Here is a 22,016-nt window from a genome sequence, read left to right as displayed (position 1 = left end):
CTATTCAAATCAGGTGTGTGCGTGCACATGTTCATGGTAGCCAGAAAATTTTTCCCCTAGCAGCAACCGTCGGGTCAACCTGGGCGCCCCCTAGAGTAGCGCCTTCATGGCACTCAATACAGAGCCCTGAAGAACAACAGTTATGAGAAGGTGAGTAACCATCTTTTCTTCTTTGAGTGCTTGTTCATGTCGATTCCAATCAAGTGACTCACAAGCCCACGTTTAGGTGGTAGGGTCGGAGTCTTCCACTGATTGGAGAGCTGCTTGTCCGAAGGCCACATCGTCTCTGGCCTGCTGGGTAGTTGCATAGTGCATGGAGAAAGTATAGATGGAGGACCATGTTGCTGCTCTGCAGATTTCCTGAGTGGGAACCTGAGCCAGGAACACTGTTGATGAAGCCTGCACCCTGGTGGAGTGTGCAGTGATTGGAGGTGCAGGAACCCCCTCCAGGTTGTAGCAATCATGAATACAGGATGTTATCCATGACGAGATGCGTTGTGACGATACCAGCTGACCTTTCATTCTGTCTGCCACTGCCATGAATAACTGGACTGACTTTCTGAATGGCTTTGTTCTCTCTATGTAGAAGGCTAGAACCCTGCAGAGATCCAGAGAGTGCAGTCTCTGTTTCCTGCCACTGGAATGAGGCTTAGGGTAGAATACTGGGAGAAAGATGTCCTGGTTAATGTGAAACTGAGATACAACCTTTGGGAGGAAAGCAGGACGAGGCTTCAGCTGAACCTTGTCCTTATAGAACAAGGTGTAGGGAAGCTCTGACATTAGGGCCCTGAGCTCAGACACCCTCCTGGCTGAGGTTATTGCTACCAGGAATATCATCTTGTAAGAGAGGTAGAGCATGGAACATGTCACCAGTGGTTCAAATGGTGGTTCAATGAGCCTAGAGAGGACCAGGTTGAGGTCCCAGGCGGTGACAGGCTGATGGATGTGAGGATACAGTCTGCCATCCTTTTAAAAATTGGCTGACCATAGGGTTAGCAGACACCAAGCGGCCCCCCACACCCAGATGGAAGGCCGACATAGCATCTAAGTGTAGCCTTATTGAAGACAACAAAAGCCCCTGCTGCTTTTGATGGAGGAAGTAGTCCAGAATGAGCAGCACTGAGGCTAACGTCGGGGGACAAATGGCACTGCACAGACCAGACTGAAAATCTCTTCCACTTGGCAAGGTAGGTGGCTCTCATAGAGGGTTTCCTGCTACCAAGGAGGACTTGTCTAACCTGGTCTGAACAGGAAAGCTACATCAGGTTTAACCATGGAGCATCCACGCCATGAGGTGAAGCGACTTGAGGTTCGGATGTTGAAGAAGACCATGATCTTGTGTCAGAAGGTCTGGGAAGAGTGGAACGGTGACTTGGGCTTCCACGGACATGTCTAGGAGAGATGTGTACTACTGCTGATGGGGCCAGGCTAGTGCTATCAATATGACCTGAGCTCGTTCCCTCCGGATCTTGAGGAGTACCTTGTGAACTAGCGGTATGGGCGTAAAGGAGATGGCCTCTCCATGGAAGGAGGAACGCATCTGCTCTGGAGCCCAGGCTGTGATTCTGGAAGGAGCAGAACTGCTGGCACTTCCTGTTGTGTTGTGTGGCGAATAGATCTATCTGGGGAAAGGCTCAACTCTGGAAGATTGAGAACGTGACGTTCGGGTGAAGGGACGACTTGCTAAGATGATCCACCAGCTCATTCTGTACCCTGCGGAGGTACGACGCTTGCAGGTGTATTGAATGTTTCGCACAGAAGTCCCACAGCATGGCTTCCTGGCAGAGGGGAGAGGAGCGTGCACCCCCATTTGTTGATACTGAACATTGCTGTTGTCTTGTCCATCATAACTGATACACAATGTCCCATTAAGTGTGCACGGAAGGTCTGGCATGCACCATTCTCAGCTCTCTGACGTTGATGTGGAGAGCCAGATCCGCCTGAGACCAGAGACCCTGAGTCCTGTGGTCTCCCGGATGAGCTCCCCAGCCCAAGTCTGATGCATCCATCACAAGCGAAAGAGACGGCTGTGGACTAGTGAAGGGGACCCCCTGAGAACACTTCCTGAGGGTCGAGCCATCAGATGAGGGAGTCGATGACCCAGCGAGGCAGGGTCACGATCCTATCCAAGCTGTTCCGGACTGGGTGTTACACTGAAGCCACGATTGAAGAGGTCGAAGCCAGAGTCTGGCATGCTGCTCCACCTAGGTACAGGCAGCCATGTGTCCGAGAAGCTTCATGCAATTTCTTGCTGTGGTGGTAGAAAACTGTCTGATGCCTCAAATGATATCTGTCGGGGCCTGAAACCTTGCTTCTTGCAGGTATGCCCTGGCTTGGGTCGAGCCCAGTACTGCCCCTATAAACTCTATCCTCTGGACAAGGGACAGAGTTGATTATGCTTTGTTTAGAAGGAAACCCAGGTTGTCGACGGTGGCTCTGATGAATCTGACCTGAGCTTCCACTTGGGTCCTGGAGTGGCCCTTCATCAGCCAGTCGTCGAGGTACGGAAACACCTGTACCTGGTGACTGTGCAAGAACACATCAAGTGCCATGCACTTGGTGAAGACTCGAGGCGCTCCTGACAGGCCAAATGGAAGGACTGTAAACTAGTAGTGGGCACCACTCACCACAAACCTTAGGTACTTCCTGTGGGGCTGAGTAATTGCGATATGGAAATATGCATCCCTCAAGTTGAGGGCAGCATACCAGTCTGCTGGATCCAGTGATGGGATGATTATGGCCAAAGAGACCATGCGGAACTTGAGTTTCTTCACAAACTTGTTGAGTTTTTGCAGGTCCAGGATGGGCCTGAGGCCACCTTTGGCTTTTGGTATAAGGAAATACCGAGAGTAAAAGCCCTTGCCCCTGTACTCCTGAGGAAACTCCTCCACTGCCCCTAGAGACAGCAGTGACTGCACCTCCTGGATAAGAAGCTGCTTGTGAGAAGAGTCCCTGAAGAGGGATGGGGGAAGGGGATGGAAGGGTGGGTGAGCACAGAACTGGATGGAGTATCCCCTCTCTACTGTGTGGAGCACCAAAAGGTCCGAGGTGATACAGGACCACGCATGGTAGAAAGAGGATAGTCGGGACGAGAAGGTAAGGTGGGCTGGATCCAGTTGGGGATCTGGTGCGCTGCCCTTGACTGCACCTTCAAAAGGCCTGTTTCAGCCCAGAGGGTGGCTTAAATTGGCCAGAGCCCTGACCTGAGGATGGGTGCAGTTGCCTTCTGCCGTTTCTATTCCTCCTCTGTGAGCCATCCTGACAGTTTATTGGCTGATAGAACTGTGGAGGAGGTTGCAGCCTAAAATGTTTATGCTGTGTAGCAGGAGTATGGAGGCCCAACGATTTGAGAGTGGCTACTGAATCTTTCAGGCTATGCAGCCTTTTATCCATCTTTTCAGAAAATAGAGCCGAATCCTCGAAGGGGAGATTCTGAATAGTTTGTCGGACCTCATATGGCAAGCCCGAGATTTGGAGCCAGGAGCCCCTCCTCATAGCTATGCCTGTGGCCATGACACGGGTAGCCACATCCGCTGCATCCAGTGCTGCTTGTAGCAAAGCCCTAGAAATGAGCTTCCCTTCCTCCACACGAGCCGAAAACTCGGCGCGGGAGTCCTCCGGCAACAGTTCTGCAAATTTAGCCATTGCCAATGGCCTGCTGATTTGAAATGCGGAGCTGTAAGCCTCCAGTGGAGTAGAATTTTCTCTCATAAAGGTCAAGACTTTTCGCCTCTCGATTCTTCGGGGAGGGTCCCTGGAAGCCCTGATGCTCATGTTGGTTGGCAGCATTGACCACGAGAGAGTCAGGTGTAGGATGTGTGTATAAATGCTCGTAACCCTTGGACGGCACAAAGTAGCATCTTTTGTTGCACTTAACTGTAGGGGGCAACGAGGCTGAGGTCTGCCACAGAGTTTTTGTGGTGTCAGAGATGGTCTTTTTGAGGGGCAGGACAATCTATGCAGGTCCAGAGGGGGCGAGGAGGTCCACCATTGGATCTGCATCCTCCACTACCTCCTCCGCCTGAATGCCTAGGCCCTGGGAAACTCTCCACAAAATTGCTGCAGAACCCTGTTGTCCTCCAAGGCTGGGGCTGTCACTGTTCCCTCCAATGCCTCCTCTGGTGAGGATGAGGAAGATACCCCTGTGAGAGGTGGCTGCTCCCTTCCTTCTGTACCCAAGGGATCCCACGGCACCTGAGTTTCTTGGGCTGGTGCCAACCCATATGGTGTTGCGCCCATCAGTGTAGGGGCTGCATACACTGACGCAAGCAACGCCAGTGCCCAAAGTGCCATCTGCGCCATTGTCATCCTCGACGTCGGAATCGCTGCCAGTGCCAGAATCGTCATTGGTGCCGGAGTCCCCGCCAGTGCTGGGGCTGCCAGGACCCCCGGGCCCAGTGCTGGCTTTGCTGGAGGCATTGAGATGGTAGCGAAGGGTGGTAATGGGCCTACCCCCAATCCTGCTGGTGCTCGCGGTGCTGGTGGGGATACAAATAAGGCCGAGGCTACCAATGTCGCCCTGGAATGAGATCCTTGGCTGCAACCTTGGCTTTCCTTTGAAATGCCCAGGGAGTCCAAAATGGCCATGGTGCCAGGGGCTGCCATTGGGCGGGCCATGGTGCCGGGTAAGGATGCCGGTGCCAAGCTGACATGGACCGTCTGCTCCTACTCGTCTGGGAATGATAGCTGCCCGACTCCGAGGTGTCTGAAAACGATGACCACGGGGGAGCGGTACTTCTTGGCACCAAGCTTTCGTGCCAAGGGCTCAAGGATCGGAGTGGCTGCTGGGTGTGCTCCAGTGTCGGGGAGTGGCACGCCTGGGTCACAGATCAGCAGGCCATCATAGTGGGCTTTCCCCTTAAAGGAGCCTGGGGAATGTCCGCTGCTGGCAACCCTGTCCCCTCTGGGAGGAAAGAACGGTGCCACGAGGTGAAGCAGTTCTTGGGCCGCCTCAAACGCCTCCGGTGTTGAAGGGAGGTGCAGCTCCCGGCTCGGCCTTGGTGAGCAAGGAGGGTCTGGACTCAATAGCCCTTCCACTTGGGCAGGAGTTGGTGTGACCATCACCAGTGGTGCAGCACTAGTGTGGCCTGACTCAGGTCTCACAGCAGCAGGCTCCTTAGGCCTAGCTAGGGAGAGTGACCCCTCTCCCGCCTCTTCTTCTTTTGCAGCACTGACAATTGTGAATGGTGCCTGCGTGTGGCATGTGAGCCACAAGTGGAGCCGGGACGGTGCCATCAGTCGTTATCCTTACCCAGCACCAGTGCTCGTGCCGATGGTGCCAGAGCACTCTGCACCAAGGAGGAGGTATTTGGCGCAGGGTCCATCGACAAAGGGTCGGACTGGGGGATAGAGTGCTGCCTCCATCAACAGGACCTTCAGGCACTGCTAACTATCTTTTAAAGTCCTGGGCTGAAAAGTCTTACAAATGGCACAACGATCCTTCTGATGGCCCTCTCCTAAACACTTTAGACATGAAGTGTGAGGATTGCTTCTGGGTAAACACTTGCTGCAGGCTTTGCAGCCCGGAGACCCTGTCGGGAAAGGGTAGGAGGAGATTCCCCCACCCTCCAAGGAAACTTATATAACATTAATGAACTACTAACTATTAACAAACAATGGAGAACAATGTAAGAAACTGCTAAATGTGCTTGTCAAGACAAGAGCACAGGGAAGTTCCAGCTAACCATCACTGGCGGTAAGAAGGACCTGAAAGGGTCATGGGTCAACAGGGCTCTATATTGAGCGCTATGAAGATGCAACTCCAGGGGGTACCCAGACCGACTCAATAGATGCTGCTAGCGGAGAAATCTTCCGGCTACTGTGCATATGCACGCGCGCACACCTGATTGGAATCAACATGAACAAGCACTCAAAGAAGAAGTCATGTGCCCTAGTCCCCTAATAATTTTTTGTTGCCCTCTGCTGGACTCTCTTCAATCTGTCCACGTCCTTTCTGTAGTGGGGGGGCCCAAAACTGGATGCAATACTCTAGATATGGCCTCACCAGTGCCCAGTGGGCACTCACCAGTGTGGGGGAGGGATAGTTTAGTGGTTTGAGCATTAGCCTGCTAAACCCAGGGTTGTGAGTTCAGTCTTTGAGGGGGCCATTTAGGGATTTGGGGCAAAAATCTGTCTGGGGATTGGTCTTGCTCTGAGCAGGGGGTTGGACTAGATGACCTCCTGAGGTCCCTTCCAACTCTGATATTCTATATTCAATAGAGGGGAAAAATCACTTCCCTCAATCTGCTGGCAATGCTCCTACTAAGGCAGCTCAGTATACCTTCAGCATTCTGGCACAGCGAGGTGCCTGTAGGGGATCACAGCTGGGAAATCCCTGAGAAAACGGGGCCCAGAAAGAGATTTGCTCCCAGACAGCATGAAGGCTTGCTCTGCTTCAGCTGCACCTCTTTGGTCACACCAGGATCAGCAACAGTGGGGCTGATCCCACACCCCCCTTCACATGCCAGCACAGCTACCACTGAGACATGGAGGGCACTCAAAGGAGGAGGAGCCTACACAGGGGCTTACAGATTCAAAGCAAATGATGCCAATAAATGAATGTTATAACTTATGGCTGTTTACAACACAGTAGCCCCCGGAGGTGCCAGTGGAGATTAGATCTGGGTGCTGCACCTACACATAGGTAGAGACTGGCCTTACCCCAGAGACCTCTGCAGCTAAATGGGCACAGGGCTGGAGGGGAAATGGAGGCCAGGAATGTGATGTGATTTGCCCAAGGTCAGTGTCCGAGGTGGGATGGACCCCAGTCTCCTAACTCCCAGGTCAGTGTCTTATTCACTAGCCCAGACATGGCCTAATCACATCCCCTCTCTCATTGTCAAAAGGAGGGGAGTGAAGGTTGTGTAGCATCCCTGGGAATAAGTCAGCTGTTTCCCTCCTTAGCACAGGGTTGCTGGTGCGGGACGGGGTGGGGGCCAGCTGGGAAATCTCCCAGTGCTGAGCCCATTGATTCTGCCCCTTTAGTAAAAAGCTGCCTTGAGTTTATCCTGTTGCTCCAGTTCTGCCCTGGTGACCTTTGAGGTGGGGGCTGGAGTGTGGGGGTGGGATAGAAATTTCCGCAGAAACTTAAAGTCACCAGTTTCTTTTGTTCCTTCTTCCTCCTTCAATCTGTAAAACCCTAACACTGTCCAGATCCTCCCTGTTGGCCTGGATCACTCTGTCCCACTCCATGTTGTTATTGTTCTGTTTCTGAGGAGGATTAGGGTGAGCTCCCCCTCCCATCCCCCCACCCACATATGGGATCCACAAATGCGCCTAGCATTTTCCATTGAGCTCAGCAGAAATTCACCCAGAAGGTCAATGACCAAAGAAAGGGACGATCCATCATAAAACAAACTGTTTTCATTTCCCAGGATAAAGGGGAGGGGGCTGGGATTGAGAAAAAGAACAAAACCATGAAAAGAAAACAACCCCCAGCTCCTTCTCTGCAAAGACAACCTTCCCTATTTGCAGGAATGTGACAGCCAAAGCTCTTAATATGATTATCATAATTATTTCTTTACTAGAAATTTTTATAAACAGCCTCTTTTGAAATCCACGTTCAGAGAGCCAAATCTCCAGCTGAGTCCTGGGCGGAAGGACAGAGCAGAGGGAGGTATGAGGAGGAGAGAGAGCGAGTGTGTGCATGCGTGTGTGTGTGCGTGTGCACGCCTGCATTGGGAAGGCATGGCTGCAGAACCGGCCTGAGACACTTTCTCAAGTTAAAAGGCTGTGAAAATGTTATGGTTCCCATGGTGATAAGTGGACCCTAGCAGGCGTCTGCTAGGATTTCTCTGTTTCTCTGCCCTCAGCTTGTTCTATAAGCCCTTTAATTGTCTTTTTCCCACTCCCTGCCAATTTCTCGCTCTCCCTTAGCCCTCCATCATCCGTCTTTATCTCTGAGTTTTGCATCCCCTCCTTTATTGGGACTGGCTCCTGGGTCCCTCCTTCTGTGCCACAGTTCCTCAGCCCTTATCGTATACTAGTGCGGCCCCCTCCTCTCTCAGCTCCTTCTGCCTCCCCGGGCTCTGAATCCCCTTCTCTTGCTTGCCTGTGTGGTCCCTCCCAGGGTCAGACTTTGAAATCTGTTGAAAGGAGCCCATTGTTGCCAAAATAAACAGCCTGTCATGTTCAATTACTCTCTCTCCTCTTTCATGTTTTTTAATTTTCTGTCCCCCCACTCTCCTGTCCTTTTGTGGTGGGGGCCATTCTCTTGCTCTGATGCTGACTCATCAGAGCTGTTAGCCAGGGAGCAGAGCCCAGATTGCAGACAGCACTGGTTTAGGGCTCGCATCTGGCCCTTATTCCCCCAGGGTTTGAGCCAGATTGTGCCATCTGCAGTGGCTGGTGTAGAAGTGATGGCTGTGGGAAGCTCCCCGTATAGTGTACCCAGCAGGAAGGCTCTGGGGCACTTGCAAGGGAACAGAACGCACAGCTACAATGTGTTTTGGGTCTGTTACCAATGCGGTGCTAGTGTTATGTGACAGCTGTCACCAGGGACTGACCCCAGGACCCCCAGAGCTAAAAGCACAAGCTGCTACAGATTGAGCTAAAGAGCAAGAACTCCATGGCTAGAGCTGCTGCTGCGAGGACTCCTCTCCTCTCTTGTGGGCATGGCATGGGGCCTGTAACACACTCCCCTGTGGGCGACAGTTGCATTGATGGCTGGACTCAGGGCAAAGCCCCAGTGCAGGTGAGGCCGAACTTGTCTCCTCTGTCAGACTGGCTTGCTCAGACTCTTGGCAAGCAGAGAGTTAACTCACAGTCCACAGATGACCCAAAACAGCCATACGTACCTCCCTCACCGCAGAGTCCCTCTCTCTTGCCAGCTCCTTTATGTGCTCGTTCAAGCTCTTGGCCTCTCTCTGATGGGCAGCCACTGCATCTTCAAACTTAGCTTGCAAGGTGTGCAGCTCTCCGGTGATACTGGTGACTGTGTTCTGGGGGGGATCAGGAAGGGACAATGCTGTCAGTGATGCTCAGTCTGTGTGCCCATGTGTGCCAGGCTGGCTGCATGCTGTGCTGCTTTACCTTTTGCACTCATGCTCCAACCAGCAAACCCTCATGTGTAACACACTCACTGTCGGCTGGCCCCACGGAGCCTGGAGCATAAGGCCTGTGGGGAGGAGTGTGCTGGTTTGCAGGACAACACTCTGTAAGCCAGTGGGTGATGGCAAAGGGCTACTGCCCCATCCCTAAGCTGGGTCATCACTGATGGGAGACAGTGCCCATGCTGCTTAAGGGCCCAGTGCTTTCCTTTACAGCTAGGGTGCACTGCAGAAGGCCCAGGTGATAGACACCATCTTGGCCAAGGCCTGAACCAGAGACCTCCAGAGCTAAACATGACGGCTGCTCCAGCTTGAGCTAAAGCTCCAGAAGTGGGACTGTGACAGACTGGCATCCTCTGTGCATCAGATGCAGAGGGCATGGAACACATGCAGGCCATCCCTGTCTTCCTCTGCCCAGCTCCTGCACTCCCAAGCCGCGCAACTCCCCTCCTTGCCTTCCTGACATGTTTCCATGCTCCTTGCAACACAGTCACAGCAAGGTCTGGCTCCCATCCCACCCCCAGTGCTGTGCACTGGGAGGGACTGTGTGGTGCTTCAGTGGAGTGAAAGCAGTGGGAGTTCACAGTGAGGGCCATTTGCTTCCATGGGCCAATTCCCCATCCATGTAGATGTAAGTCAGAGGAGAATCAGGCCCACAGGGGGATTCACCCCTGTGCCTGTACTGAGCCCAATGTGTGCCCTTGATCCTTGGACTGCTGGGGCTGGTAAGCAGGGCCGGCACTACCATTTAGGTGACCCAGGCAATGGCCTAGGGCGCCAGAATTTTTTTGGGGGTGCTATTTTGCCGGGGGGGTGGCACGCGGGTCCGGTGGACCTACCGCAGTCATGCTGGTGGATGGTCCGCTGGTGGAAAGGCTCCGGTGGAGTTACTGCAGTCATTTCAGCGGATGGTGCGCTGGTCTAAAGGCTCCGGCGGACCTACTGCAGTTATGCCTGTGGCAGGTCCACCGGAGCCTTTAGACCAGCGGACCACCCGCCGGCATCACTGTGGCAGCTCCACTGGAGCCTTTCCAGCAGTGGACCATCTGCCAGCATGACTGCGGTTGGTCCACTGGACCCGCGGGGGGCGGTGAAATGGCCGTCCGCCTAGGGCGTCAGAAACCCTGGCGACGCCCCTGCTGGTTAGCCTCCAGCCTGTCCAAGCAGCCTCACAGGCCAGCCTCTCCTGGCTATAGTGTTCCCTCAGCAGCTGGGAATGGCTGGGTTTAGCATTGTCTCAGCCATGTCCCCAGCACACCTCCTCCTGCAGGGGGGCCTGACACTTGTGCTTGCACAAAGGGGTGAATTCCCACCCCCGCATAGGACCAGACAACAGCCTGGCCTTGCGCATGCAGTTGAGCAGGGGCATGGCCTCCCCACATACCCACTGCAAGAGTAGGCAGAGGGGTAGGGACTGAGCTGAGCTCCACTGCCAACATGCCTGCAAGCACAGCAATGCTGGCACATGCGGGTAGCAATCAGGTCTGGGCCAGCCCCCTTCTAGAAGTCAGGGGGAAGTGGGCAGGAATTGTTCCTCTTAACCAGGGCTCCTAGCAAAAGGACGGCAGCCCATAGCGTTTAGCCAGGAAGGGTTTAAAGGGCATCGTCAGCTGTTTCCATGTGTTCTCGTTTTCCCTTTCCATTGTGCTGGATGCCCGTTTTGATTCTTTACTGTGTCCCATGATCTGCCCAGGATTTTTTCTCTCCTGCATTTCTAATGGAGCTAAAATTCATAGAATCATAAAATGCAGAGGTGGAAGGTGACCTATTAGATCATCCACCCCAGTCTTCTGCCAGTGCAGAACTGCTCCCTGCAGAACGTTCCTGAGTGACTTCTCTAGACCAAGTATGCGCAGCCCCAGCAAAGGGGCTTTCAGCACGTCCCTGAGAAAATTATTCCATGGTTTAATTGCCCTTATTGTTAGGACATTTTTCCCAATGTCTAGCCTAAATTTTTGTTTGTGAAGTTTGATCCCATTATTTTGTCACTCCTCCCTGAACTACTCTATACAATCATCCCTCTCTGTCATGTTCCCATCCTTTAATACTGCACAGTTCTCCTTGCACCCCTTCAGGGTCTTGCACTGTACTATACAAAGATTTCATTCTTGTCGCCTTTTCCCAGACATAGGTCAGTCTCTCCGGACCTGCAATCACTTTTATTGTCTCTCTCTGAATTGATTCCCATTTGCCTCTATCTTCCTTGAAATGGGGCATCCAAAACTGCTACATGCAGAATTCCAAAGGTGCTTGAACTAACCCATTACCTCTCTGGGTTGGGACATTACAGACCAGATTCCCAGCTGGTGTAAATTAACGTAACACCACTGACCTCCATGGAGTTATTCTGATTTGCACCAGCTGAAGATATAGCCCGTTGGGATACGGCCTATGGGCCCTAGGAAGTGACTGTCAAAACTCTAATCAACTCCAACAGGAGGAGGATCAGACTTTCATCCACCGTGGTCAGTTTCTGTCCCCAGAATGTGTGCTGTAAGGGGATAAAAAGGCTGCTATCCACTGTCACGCCTCAGCATCTCTCCCTGCTTTATAGATTTATGCTCTCCTCTGACCCCCATAAGGTCCTAGACCCTGATCCTGGAAAACTCAAGTGCTTAACTTTATTCATATGAGCAATGCTACTGAACTCAGCAGAGTTCATCAGCTGTGCAAGCACATGGGAGCTTGGGGCCCACTTAGATTTTTTTCCAAGTTAAAGCTGGTTAATCCTTGCCAATTTGTCTCCTCTCTCTGCGTCCATGTATATTTTCTCTGCAGCCTCCTGGACGTTTACGTTGGTTTTATATTATCCAGGTTGCAGTGGGGATTCCTGGGATATCTGCATGAAAACACCTTTATTTGTGTGGTATCTCACCAGCAGCCTTTATACGGTGTGACAGACCCAAACCAGTGGGGTACAGGAGTCTGGTAGAGGGCAAATATACTGGTCACTGGATGAGTAGTTTTCTGTTCCCTGAGTGACCAGAGCAGGGGCTGCACTAGAGTAATCAGGAACCTGCTAGAACCAATTAAGGCACACAGGCTGATTAAATCACCTGCAGCCAATCAAGGCAGGCTAATCAGGGCACCTGGGTTTAAAAAGGAGCTCACCCCCCACCCCCCGTCAGGGTGGGGGGAGGAGAGAGCGAGCGAGCGAGCGAAGGAAGCAAAGCAAAGCAAAGCAAAGCAAAGCAAAGCAGGGAGCAAGACACACAAGGAGCTGAGAGTGAGAGGGTGTGCTGCTGGAGGACTAAGGAGTACAAGCATTATCAGACACCAGGAGGAAGGTCCTGTGGTGAGGATAAAGAAGGTGTTTGGAAGAGGCCATGGGGAAGCAGCCCAGGGAGCTGTAGCTGTCATGCAGCTGTTACAAGAAGTACTATAGACAGCTGCAATCCACAGGGCCCTGGCCTGGAACCTGGAGTAGAGTGCGGGCCCGGGTTCCCCCCAAACCTCGCAACTCCTTATCAGACACAGGAGGAGTTGATCCAGACTGTGGGGAAGATCACTGAGGTGAGCAAATCTGCCAATGAGAGCATGACCCACCAAGGTAGAGGAGGAACTTTGTCACAACGGTTATAGCAGATTTACTCATAAAGCATACACAAAGCATCCTCTAGCATTACCTAGGGCTCCTCACAAACAAGGGTTTTCTGTTCTGGATGCAAGAAATAGCCTGTATCGAGATACTTCAACTTAGGAGGGGCTTTAAAGGGATGCGCTCACCCTACTCATTTCTGTCTATATTACTGTATACCTAGTATTGCACCAAGCAGCCCCAAAGATGCCCAAAGCCAAGAGCATTTGACCACTCACTCACTTGCACTATTTCTCCTGTGTATTAAAGGGATGCCCCAATTCTACCAGCTAGTCCTGCCAAATGGCCCCTTGTCCACAGGGCACCACACTGACATCAGGCCTGTGTGGAACCGTATTCTAGTCAGCATGGCTTTGGGTGGCCATGCACTTGGCAGGATCAGGGCTAGTGTCAGTGGTTTCCCTGACATCTGTGTGGTGCTCTCACACAGCAACAGGGGAGACAAAACCGCATTTGAGTCAAGGACAGCACAAATCTGTCAGGGGGTTTCATGGGCAGGGGCAACATCTGAAACTACACTGAACTCATTTTTTGGAATCTGACTAGATTATAAACTGTCTCTTTAAAACCCAGCATTTTATTGCAATCCTCTGACATGGGGCTGGGGTGGGGAGAAGGACACAACTCATCAGCTCTCTATAGACCTGATTCTGATTGCAGTTTTCCAGGTGTAAATCAGGGACAGCTCCAGGAAAGCCAGTGGAGTTCAGTCAAGTGAGTGAACAGAGCTGGGCCCGACATCTGCCAGTCTGGGGCATTCCACCAACAATAACGGTGACAAGTAAGCAAGGATGAAAGATCTGGAGGGCTACCAAGAAAGGGATGGATCCTCAGCTGGTGTAAATGGTACAGACTAGTGGACGTCAATGAAGCTTTGCTGATTCACACCAGCTGAGTGCCTGGCCCATTGACTTCCACAGAACTCTGCCAATTTACATCATCTGGGGCTCTGGCTCATTAACTTCATGGTGCTATGCCAATTTACACCACCTGGGGATCTGGCCTTATGTTTTACTGAGGGACTCTTAAGTGCTCCCAATGGGCCCATTATTCCACTCCCTGCTCTGCCGTTCTGCCACATGCAGCCTAGCCAGCAAAATTCTTTATAACTTGAGAGATGGGTGGAGAAAAAGCAAACCAAAACCTCAAGCTGCAGGCAAAGATATAGACGGGGCACGAAGCATCTGGAACTGAACAGGATTCCACTTCCCTTCTGTGTTTTGAGGGGCTTGTCTGTGAACTAAAGGGGCATAAACTGTAGAGCACGCTAACTGCCCCCTGGAGACCCTGCTAGTGTGCTCTAAGTAGTACCTAGTGAGTGTACCATAGCTCTGTTTGAAGCAGGACTGCATTGTCACAAACTAGTTGCCTTTTTAAAAACTTGTCAGCAGAGTCTACACAGGGCAGTTAGAGCACTACAGGCTAGAGCACTCTACAGTTCACACCCTCTAGTTCACACTGCAGTGCTGGGTAGATAAGTCCTTAAGACTACACTGGCCCATGAGTTGCCATCTGAGCAGAGAACTCATTTGGGCTGGAGCGGTGGGAAAGCTCCAGGAAATGAGATTCTTAGGCAAGGTCTTTTTTTCTGGTGCCAGAAGCTTTTTTACTGGGTTGCAGGCAACATATGATTTCTCCAAGGAATGTCAATTTCAGAGCCATGCATACAGCAGGATGAAGAAATACAAGGCAGCTTCCAACACTTCATTGCAACACAGGGGCTCCCTGGAGATGCCTCTGTGGCTTAGGCTCACTCTCTGCCCTGCCCATTCTCTCTTTGGTAGAGGCCCCTCCTTATAGGACTGTGAGGCACTGCCCACAGCACACAAACAGGAGAGAATGTATATAATCAAACCATCTTTGCCTTAACCCCTTGGCTGCTGAGTCCAGAAGCAACAAGAGCACCCCAATTAATGAATTACGTGTAGTACATCCTCAGCAGTGTATTCTCAGTGTAAATCCATGGCAATGCCAGGGAAGTCATTCTGGAGGGAGCCAATGACAGAGCACTGTGGGGGTCAGAAGAGGACCCTGAAGGTGACCCTGAACGACTGTTTGGTAGGTGAGCAGGGCCTTTCTAGCCAGAGGAGAGCATGATCAGCTGTGTCTAGAGGAGCATACAGCTAGGCTAAAAGGCTGTGCAGCTTGGCCAAGGAGAGGCTGTTGGTGACTTGGCTGAGGGCAGCTTCAGAAGAAGAGGGGCAGGCAGCCAAACTGCAGGAGGTGTAAATGGGGGAAGTTGAGGCATTGGGAGTATAGCATGTGCTTGGGAAGTATGGAGGAGGGCTGGCAGGTAAAGAGGAAGGTAGAGTCAAGGAAATATCTCGGAGAACAGGGAGACAGCAGATTGGTTGGAGGCAAAGTGCAGGAACCAGGTAACCGGCAATATCTGAGGACAAGGAAGAGGGATGGACTAAGGTGCGTTCAAGGGAGGTCAAGAGTGCAGCAGGATTTGGGCTGAGATATGGGCTAGAGCAGTGGTTCTCAACTAGGGGTACATCAACTGATCTAGATGTTTGCCTAGTTTTAAAACAGGCTACATAAAAAGCATTAGCGAAGTTAGTACAAACTAAAATTTCATACAATGACTTGTTTATACTGATCTATATAATATACATTGAAATGTAAGTACAAGATTTATATTCCAGCGATTTATTTGATAATTATATGGTAAAAATGAGGCAGTAGCAATGTTTCAGTACTTGTGCTGTGGCACTTTTGTATGTTTATGTCTGATTTTTGTAAGCAAGTAATTTTTAAGTGAGGTGACACATGGAGAAACACAAGACAAATTGGTCTCCAGAAAGGGGTACAGTAGTCTGGAAAGGTTGAGAGCCACTGGGCTAAAGGATACCACATGGGACTGGGCTCAAAAGATCTGGTTTCTGATCCTAACCTCTGCCACTGACTTGCTGTGTGACCTAAGGAGTGTCACTTCCCCTCTCTGTCTAATGTGACTCTCAGAGAGGGAGAACGCTGTGGGAGAGCAGACATGATGGGGGATGGATAATTGTCCTTAGCACATCCATGGCACTTGATGTTTTCTAACCATAATCAAAGCCAATCAAGTAATTAAAGACCTAATTAAACCCTGCTTTGTGGCCTGATCACAAATCTTCAAAATACCTGATGTTCCTGTGGATGAATTTTCCACAGCAGGCTTTGACAGCCTTGATTTGTGCCCCAAGCCCAGCATAAATCTCTGTATGTGAGAATGTGGGGTGCTGAGGAAAGATGGCTGTACAGTGTATGGCATTACTATGGGTGTCACACACAGAGAAAGCTCTGCACATGCCTTTCCTTTATTCCTGAGGATTTTCTCTCTTTCCCCACCCCATCTCCCTCTTTTGTGCTCTCTCAATTTTGTCCTTTGCTTCTTTTCCTGCTCTTCCTCCATGTCGCCTCCTCCCCTACCTGCTCATCCATGGTTTCATCCCCATTCCTTGCCCTCCACCTCTGGTCCCTCTCTATTCTTTCCCTTCACTGCTCTGCCTGAATTATCCTCAGTCTCCACTCTGCTTCCCTCTATGAGCCAGCAAAGCTGACCAGCTCTGTCAGTTTCATCTTGTTTCTGGGCTAGTCTTGAGAAGAGCTCAGGAAGGTGATATTGACTAGATCCTGTTTTGCTACTTCTCTCACAGGTGATGGAAGGGAAGGTAGTAATGAGAGGTGTTTTGTGCCACCCTCTGACCTGCACTCCTTGGCATGTCAATCTCTATGCTAGAGAAATCCACTGCTGGAATCATAGAATATCAGGGTTGGAAGAGGCCTCAGGAGGTCATCTAGTCCAACCCCCTGCTCAAAGCAGGACCAATCCCCAGACAGATTTTTGCCCCAAATGGCCCCCTCAAGGATTGAGCTCACAATTGTGTGTTTAACAGGCTAATGCTCAAACCACTGAGCTATTCCCCCCTTTCCCTGACTGGGAATCAAACCCAGACTATAGCAGTGGGAGTGCCTAATCATACCCACTAGACCACCAGGGAATGTGTATTAATAACTATTATTATTGTCTATATAATGCCACATAAGATGTGTGCGCATTAATCTTTAGAGGTAGCTAAAAACACAGGTCCAGCAACAAAGGGTTTACAGTCTAGTTATTCACACAGTTGCACATCCCACATAGGGGTTAAAGATGAAAGTCCAATCCTTTCCCTATAGTAATCAAAGGAACTTTTTTTGTTGACTTCAGTGAGAATACAACTGGGCCCAGGGAATCAAATGGAACATTTTCCAAGGGAACAAAGTCTCTCCCCTTTTGATCACACCACTTCACCACAGCAGGTTATTTCCACTCCTCCCACTCAGTGATATTTGGAGGTAGGGGATTGTTTATAGTTATTGAGGAAAGTTATTCTTTGCATTTGATTTCCCTTTGGTTCCCAACCAATCTTTCCAGGGTCCATGCTTTGCAGATGAGTTCTGGTTGGAGTTTTATATCCTTCTTGTACTGTTTGTTTGGTGTTAAGGGACTATTCTTTAACATGCATGTTCTCCTTTGGAATGATCTATCTGGTGGCTGAGCCCCCACTGATGTCATGCATACATTTCTGATTGTAAAACCAAACCAAATCACCCAACATTATGCTAGATCACTGAAACCTCACAATGGATTGCTGCAAGCAAATTGCAGGAGCCAACAGCATAAGCAACAGTCAAGCACACAGCGGTGCCTATGTGCCTTAATTTTGGCCAGTAACGGGACTCTATGCAGAGTGATGTCTCTGATAACAACAAAGTAGATTTAGACTGGCCAAGTCACCTGACTTGTAAGATCAGTTACATTTTCAGTGCATGTAGGAGGCTGTGATAAATGAAGGCGGAGGGTAGCTCCCTTTTATGGACACCCAGCCAGCCAGTAGCCATAAAATCCCTCTTAGTAGCTGTTCTCTAATTGCTCTACCTGAAAAGGGTTAAAATGTCTCACTGTGATGCATAGGTAAAAGGAATTGAGTGGGCACCTGGCCAAACGAGCCAATGGGAAGGCTGGAACTTTTTACATTTGAACCAAGACTCCCCTTTTGTCTGTCTGTCTTGTTGTTCTCCTGGGGACTGGTGGACAGGATAGCAGTTATGCTGTAAGAAGCTTGGGCCAGATATGAAAAAATTATCAGTATCATACCTAGAAACTACTAATTTAAAACCCCAAATATGTAAGTAGATCAGGAAATGTCTAGGAAGATGTGATTAGGTCTGTCCCTTTTATTTAATTATGGCTTGTGGATTTCTTGGTGCTAACCCCAGGTGCTTTTGTTTTGCCTGTAAACTTCAAGCTGGACCTCAAAAAAGCTACTCTTGATGCTTAATCCTAGTAGTTGCTCTTTTAAAATTTAGCAATAGCCTGAGTTCCCAAATGTATTTTCTTTATTTTTTATTAATAAAATTTACCATTTTTAGAACAAAATTGGATTTTTGTGTCTTAAGAGGCTTGTGCACATGTTGTTTAATTAACTGGTGGCAACAGCTAATTTCCTTTTTCCCCCTCCCCTTTCTCAGCTCTTCCCTGGGGAGGGGGGGGTTAAAGGGCTGGAGGGTACCCCTCAGGAAGTAATTCCCAAGTGCACCTTCCTGAGCTCTCAAAGGGGTTCTGCACTTGTGTGGTGGCAGCATCTACCAATCCGAGGTCAGAGAGAAGCTGTAACCTTGGGAGTTTAATACAAGCCTGGAGTGGCCAGTATTAATTTTTAGAATTCTTGTGGGCCTCCACCTTCTGCACTCGAAGTGGGGATTTAGCCTTAACAGAGGCAGTGAAAGACTTCTCCACCCAAGAGGGTTTTTATTCTCATAACAAGGATCTGTCTAAATGCAGAAGTTGTGGCAGCCCAGTGTGTATCAATGTAAGTGGACCAATGTAGCTGCACTGACTGTGTCCACGCTGTGCACATGCCTCAGGTTAAAGCTACTTCCTCTTTGAAGCTTCACATCCACATTTTACAGTGCTGTACTGCTAGAAGCATGTTGCACTGCAGGTAGGTATCTCAGGCATCAACTGCTGTTTCTAGGCACTGTGCATTCTGGCTACTTTTCACAGCAGATTAGGGGATACCAGTCAGCATGCAGAGGAACTGTCTGACTATGGATTCAACTCCTATCATCCCTCCTGTTGTACCCCAGAATTCACCTGGAGCTTGCTGACCCAGGCCATTTTCAAACAATTGGCTAGCAACACGGAGGATAAACAGGCAATCCTGTCCATTACTGATACTCATCAGCTTCAGTGGGATCACTCACATGCCTGGAATTTGACATGTGCTTAAGCACCTTCCTGCTGCAGGGTTGGCCACAGCAGAATCCAGCCTGCAGGATCCTGCATGGCACATTCCTGTTTGGGCCACACAGTGTCTAGAGAAGGATCTGAGCTCACCTTATCCTGCTCCTGGCGGTTCAGAGCCTCCAGCTTCACCCGGTCGATCTCCATCCTGGCGTTCATAAGCTCCCGCTGGGCCTCGCTGAGCTTCTCTGACAGCAGACTCTTCTCTGCTTCCTTCAGGGACAGTGCCTGGCAGGGTGCAACAGACAGGAGCCATCATTCAAGAATGGCACACGTGGAAGGACAGGTGCAGAAACTCAGCATGTTGGGACAGAAGAACATTCTCCACAAGTGCCCTCTGCTAGGACTGCAGTGGCTGCACGCTTCCTTGCAGCTAGCTCTGTTATGCCACACAGTAGAGAGCCTGCTGCTGGCCCAGACTGGGCCTGTAGTAGCTGTGGGGTTACCCACACCCAGCACTCTATCACTCCCCACAGTGCTTCCCATTGGCCCAGGCTGGGCCTGAAGTAGACTCACTGACCCACAGACTTTAAGGTCAGAAGGGTCCATCATGATCATCTAGTCTGACCTCTTGCATACTGCAGGCCACGGAATCTCACCCACTCACTCCTGTAATAGACCCCAAACCTCTGGCTGTGTTACTGAAGTCCTCAAATCACGATTTAAAGACTTCAAGTTATAGAGAATCCACCATTTACATTAGTTTAAACCTGCAAGTCACCCTGCCCCATGCTGCACAGGAAGGCGAAACCCCACTAGGGTCTCTGCCAATCTGAGCCGGGGAGAAATTCTTTCTCAATCCCAAATATAGCAATAAATTAGACCCTTAGAATTTCAGCAAGACCCACCAGCCAGACACCTGGGAAAGAATTCGCTATAGTAACTCAAAGTTCTTCCCATCTAGTGTCCCATCTCTGGCTGTTGGAGATTGCCTACATGCCATTGTAGGCAATCTCAACTTACCATCCCCACCATAAACTTATCAAGCTCAGGCTTGAAGCCAGTTAGATTTTTCACCCCCACTACTCCCTTTGGAAGGCTCTTCCAGAATTTCACTCCTCTGATGGTTAGAAACCTTCATATATTTCAAGCCTAAACTTGTTGACAGACAGTTTATAGCCATTTGTTCTTATGTCTGCATTGGTGCTTAACTTAAATAATTCCTCTCCCTCCCTGGTATTTATCCCTTGGACGTATTTATAGAGAGCAATCATATCTCCCTTCAGCCTTTATTTGGTTAGGCTAAACAAGCCAAGTTCCTTAAGTCTCCTTTTATAACGTATGTTCTCCATGCCTCTGAGTTCCCCAGAGCCCTTCTCTGGGTTCTCCACAGCCAGCATGCTATACTGCTCCCCACAGCGCCTTCCACTGGAAGAGGCTGGGACTGGACCTTTCCTGCAGCCAGTGCTCCTCCAGGACCGTTGCTCTCCCTGCTTACCTTCTGCTTGTCATTCTCCAACAGGAGGAGGCTTTCATCCCGCTCCTGCTGCAAACTCAGTACTTCCTCAGCCAGCTCCTCTTTCTCAGCCTCATATTTGGACAGCAGCTCCTCCTTCTCCTGGTGCAGTCGGTGCACAGCCTCTTCCTTCTCCTCCCTCAGTGCCAGACGCAGACTCTCCTGATATCGAGCAAGAGCAGAGCAGGCCGTTAGGACAGGTCTGGATGGGGACAGACCTTCCTGAGCAGTTACATCCCTCACTCTGCTGCACAGCCATGTGGCACTCCATACAGGGCTTGCCTGACAGAGAGGTCAGAGAGAGCATTAACGCTGTGATGGCCCAGCTACTGTACATGTCATGCTCCCAGCCAGCACAGAAGAGAACACTTAGGACAAAGAATACACAACGTAGCTAGGTTCCCAGGACTGCCTGTGATCTGGAGTCATCACCATATTACTATGGTGGAGGAGAGGAAGGTGATGAGGAACAGTCAACATGGATTCACCAAGGGCAAGTCATGCCTGACCAATCTGATTGCCTTCTATCAGGATTGGCTCCAGGCACCTGCATTCCAAGCAGGTGCTTGGGGCGGCAATCTGCAAGGGGTGGCAGTCTGTGTGTTTTTGCCCCCAAGCAGCACGCTGAATTGCCACTGCAGACAGCGGGGGCAGTCCGTGTGCCGTTAGGGCTGCACGCGCATTTCCGCGGTGGTGGCAATTTGGCGGCAGCTTCTATGTTCAGCTGTCCACAGCGGCACAGCTTCTGTCTTCTGTCTGAAGACAGAAGCTGCCGCCGAATTGCTGCCACCGCAGAAACAAGCATGCCACCCTAAAGGCACACTGACAGCCCTCGCTGTTTGTGGTGGCAATTCGGCGCGCTGCTTGGGGCACCAAAAACAGTAGAGCCGGCCCTGCCCACTGTGATGAGATAACTGACTCTGTGGATATGGGGAAAGCGGTCTCCCATAGTATTCTTGCCAGCAAGTTAAAGAAGTATGGATTAGATGAATGGACTATCAGGTGGATAGAAAGCTGGCAAGATTGTTGGGCTCAACAGGTAGTGATCAATGGCTCAAAGTCTGACTGTCAGTCGATATCAAATGGAGTGTCCTAGGGGTTGGTCCTGGTGCCAGTTCTGTTCAACATCTTTATTAATGATCTGGATGATGGGATGAATTGCACCCTCAGCAAGTTCACAGATGACACTAAGCTGGAGGGAGAGGTAGATACGCTGGAGGGTAGGGATAGAGTCCAGAGTGACCCAGACAAATTGGAGGATTGGGCCAAAAGAAATCTGATGAGGTTCAACAAAGATGAATGCAGAGTCCTATACTTAGGATGGAAGAATCCCATGCGCCGCTACAGGCTGGGGACCGACTGGCTAAGCAGCAGTGCTGCAGAAAAGGAGCTGGGGATTACAGTGGATGAGAAGCTGGATATGAGTCAGCAGTGTGCCCTTGTTGCCAGGAAGGCCAACGGAATATTGGGCTGTATTAATAGGAGCATTGCCAGCAGATCGAGGAACGTGATTATTCCCCTCTATTCGGCACTGGTGAGGCCACACCTGGAGTACTGTGTCCAGTTTTGGTTCCTCCACTACAGAAGGAATGTGGACAAATTGGAGAGAGTCCAGCAGAGGGCAACAAAAATGATTAGGGG

At 50.5% G+C, this 22,016-nt stretch overlaps 1 protein-coding gene across 4 annotated transcripts in view; it reads right to left on the bottom strand.

The window, feature by feature from the left end:
• Window positions 1–22,016, bottom strand: part of CROCC2 (ciliary rootlet coiled-coil, rootletin family member 2) — a 136,954-nt gene that overhangs the window by 44,016 nt on the left and 70,922 nt on the right. For 3 of the 4 annotated variants that reach the window (XM_050965329.1, XM_050965332.1, XM_050965330.1), the window contains exons 21-23: window positions 20,358–20,537; window positions 19,013–19,147; window positions 8,796–8,939 (exon numbers count right to left, since the gene is read on the bottom strand). In XM_050965329.1, coding sequence (XP_050821286.1) covers window positions 8,796–8,939; window positions 19,013–19,147; window positions 20,358–20,537 — 459 coding nt within the window. The remainder of the gene's footprint in view (window positions 1–8,795; window positions 8,940–19,012; window positions 19,148–20,357; window positions 20,538–22,016) is intronic. The other variant, XM_050965331.1, reaches the window with a different exon arrangement.

This window comes from Gopherus flavomarginatus, chromosome 8 (assembly GCF_025201925.1).
Source record: "Gopherus flavomarginatus isolate rGopFla2 chromosome 8, rGopFla2.mat.asm, whole genome shotgun sequence".
Lineage (NCBI taxonomy): Eukaryota > Metazoa > Chordata > Testudines > Testudinidae > Gopherus > Gopherus flavomarginatus.
Note: the sequence above shows the minus strand (reverse complement) of the source record. Positions and strands in the feature narration are given on the sequence as shown.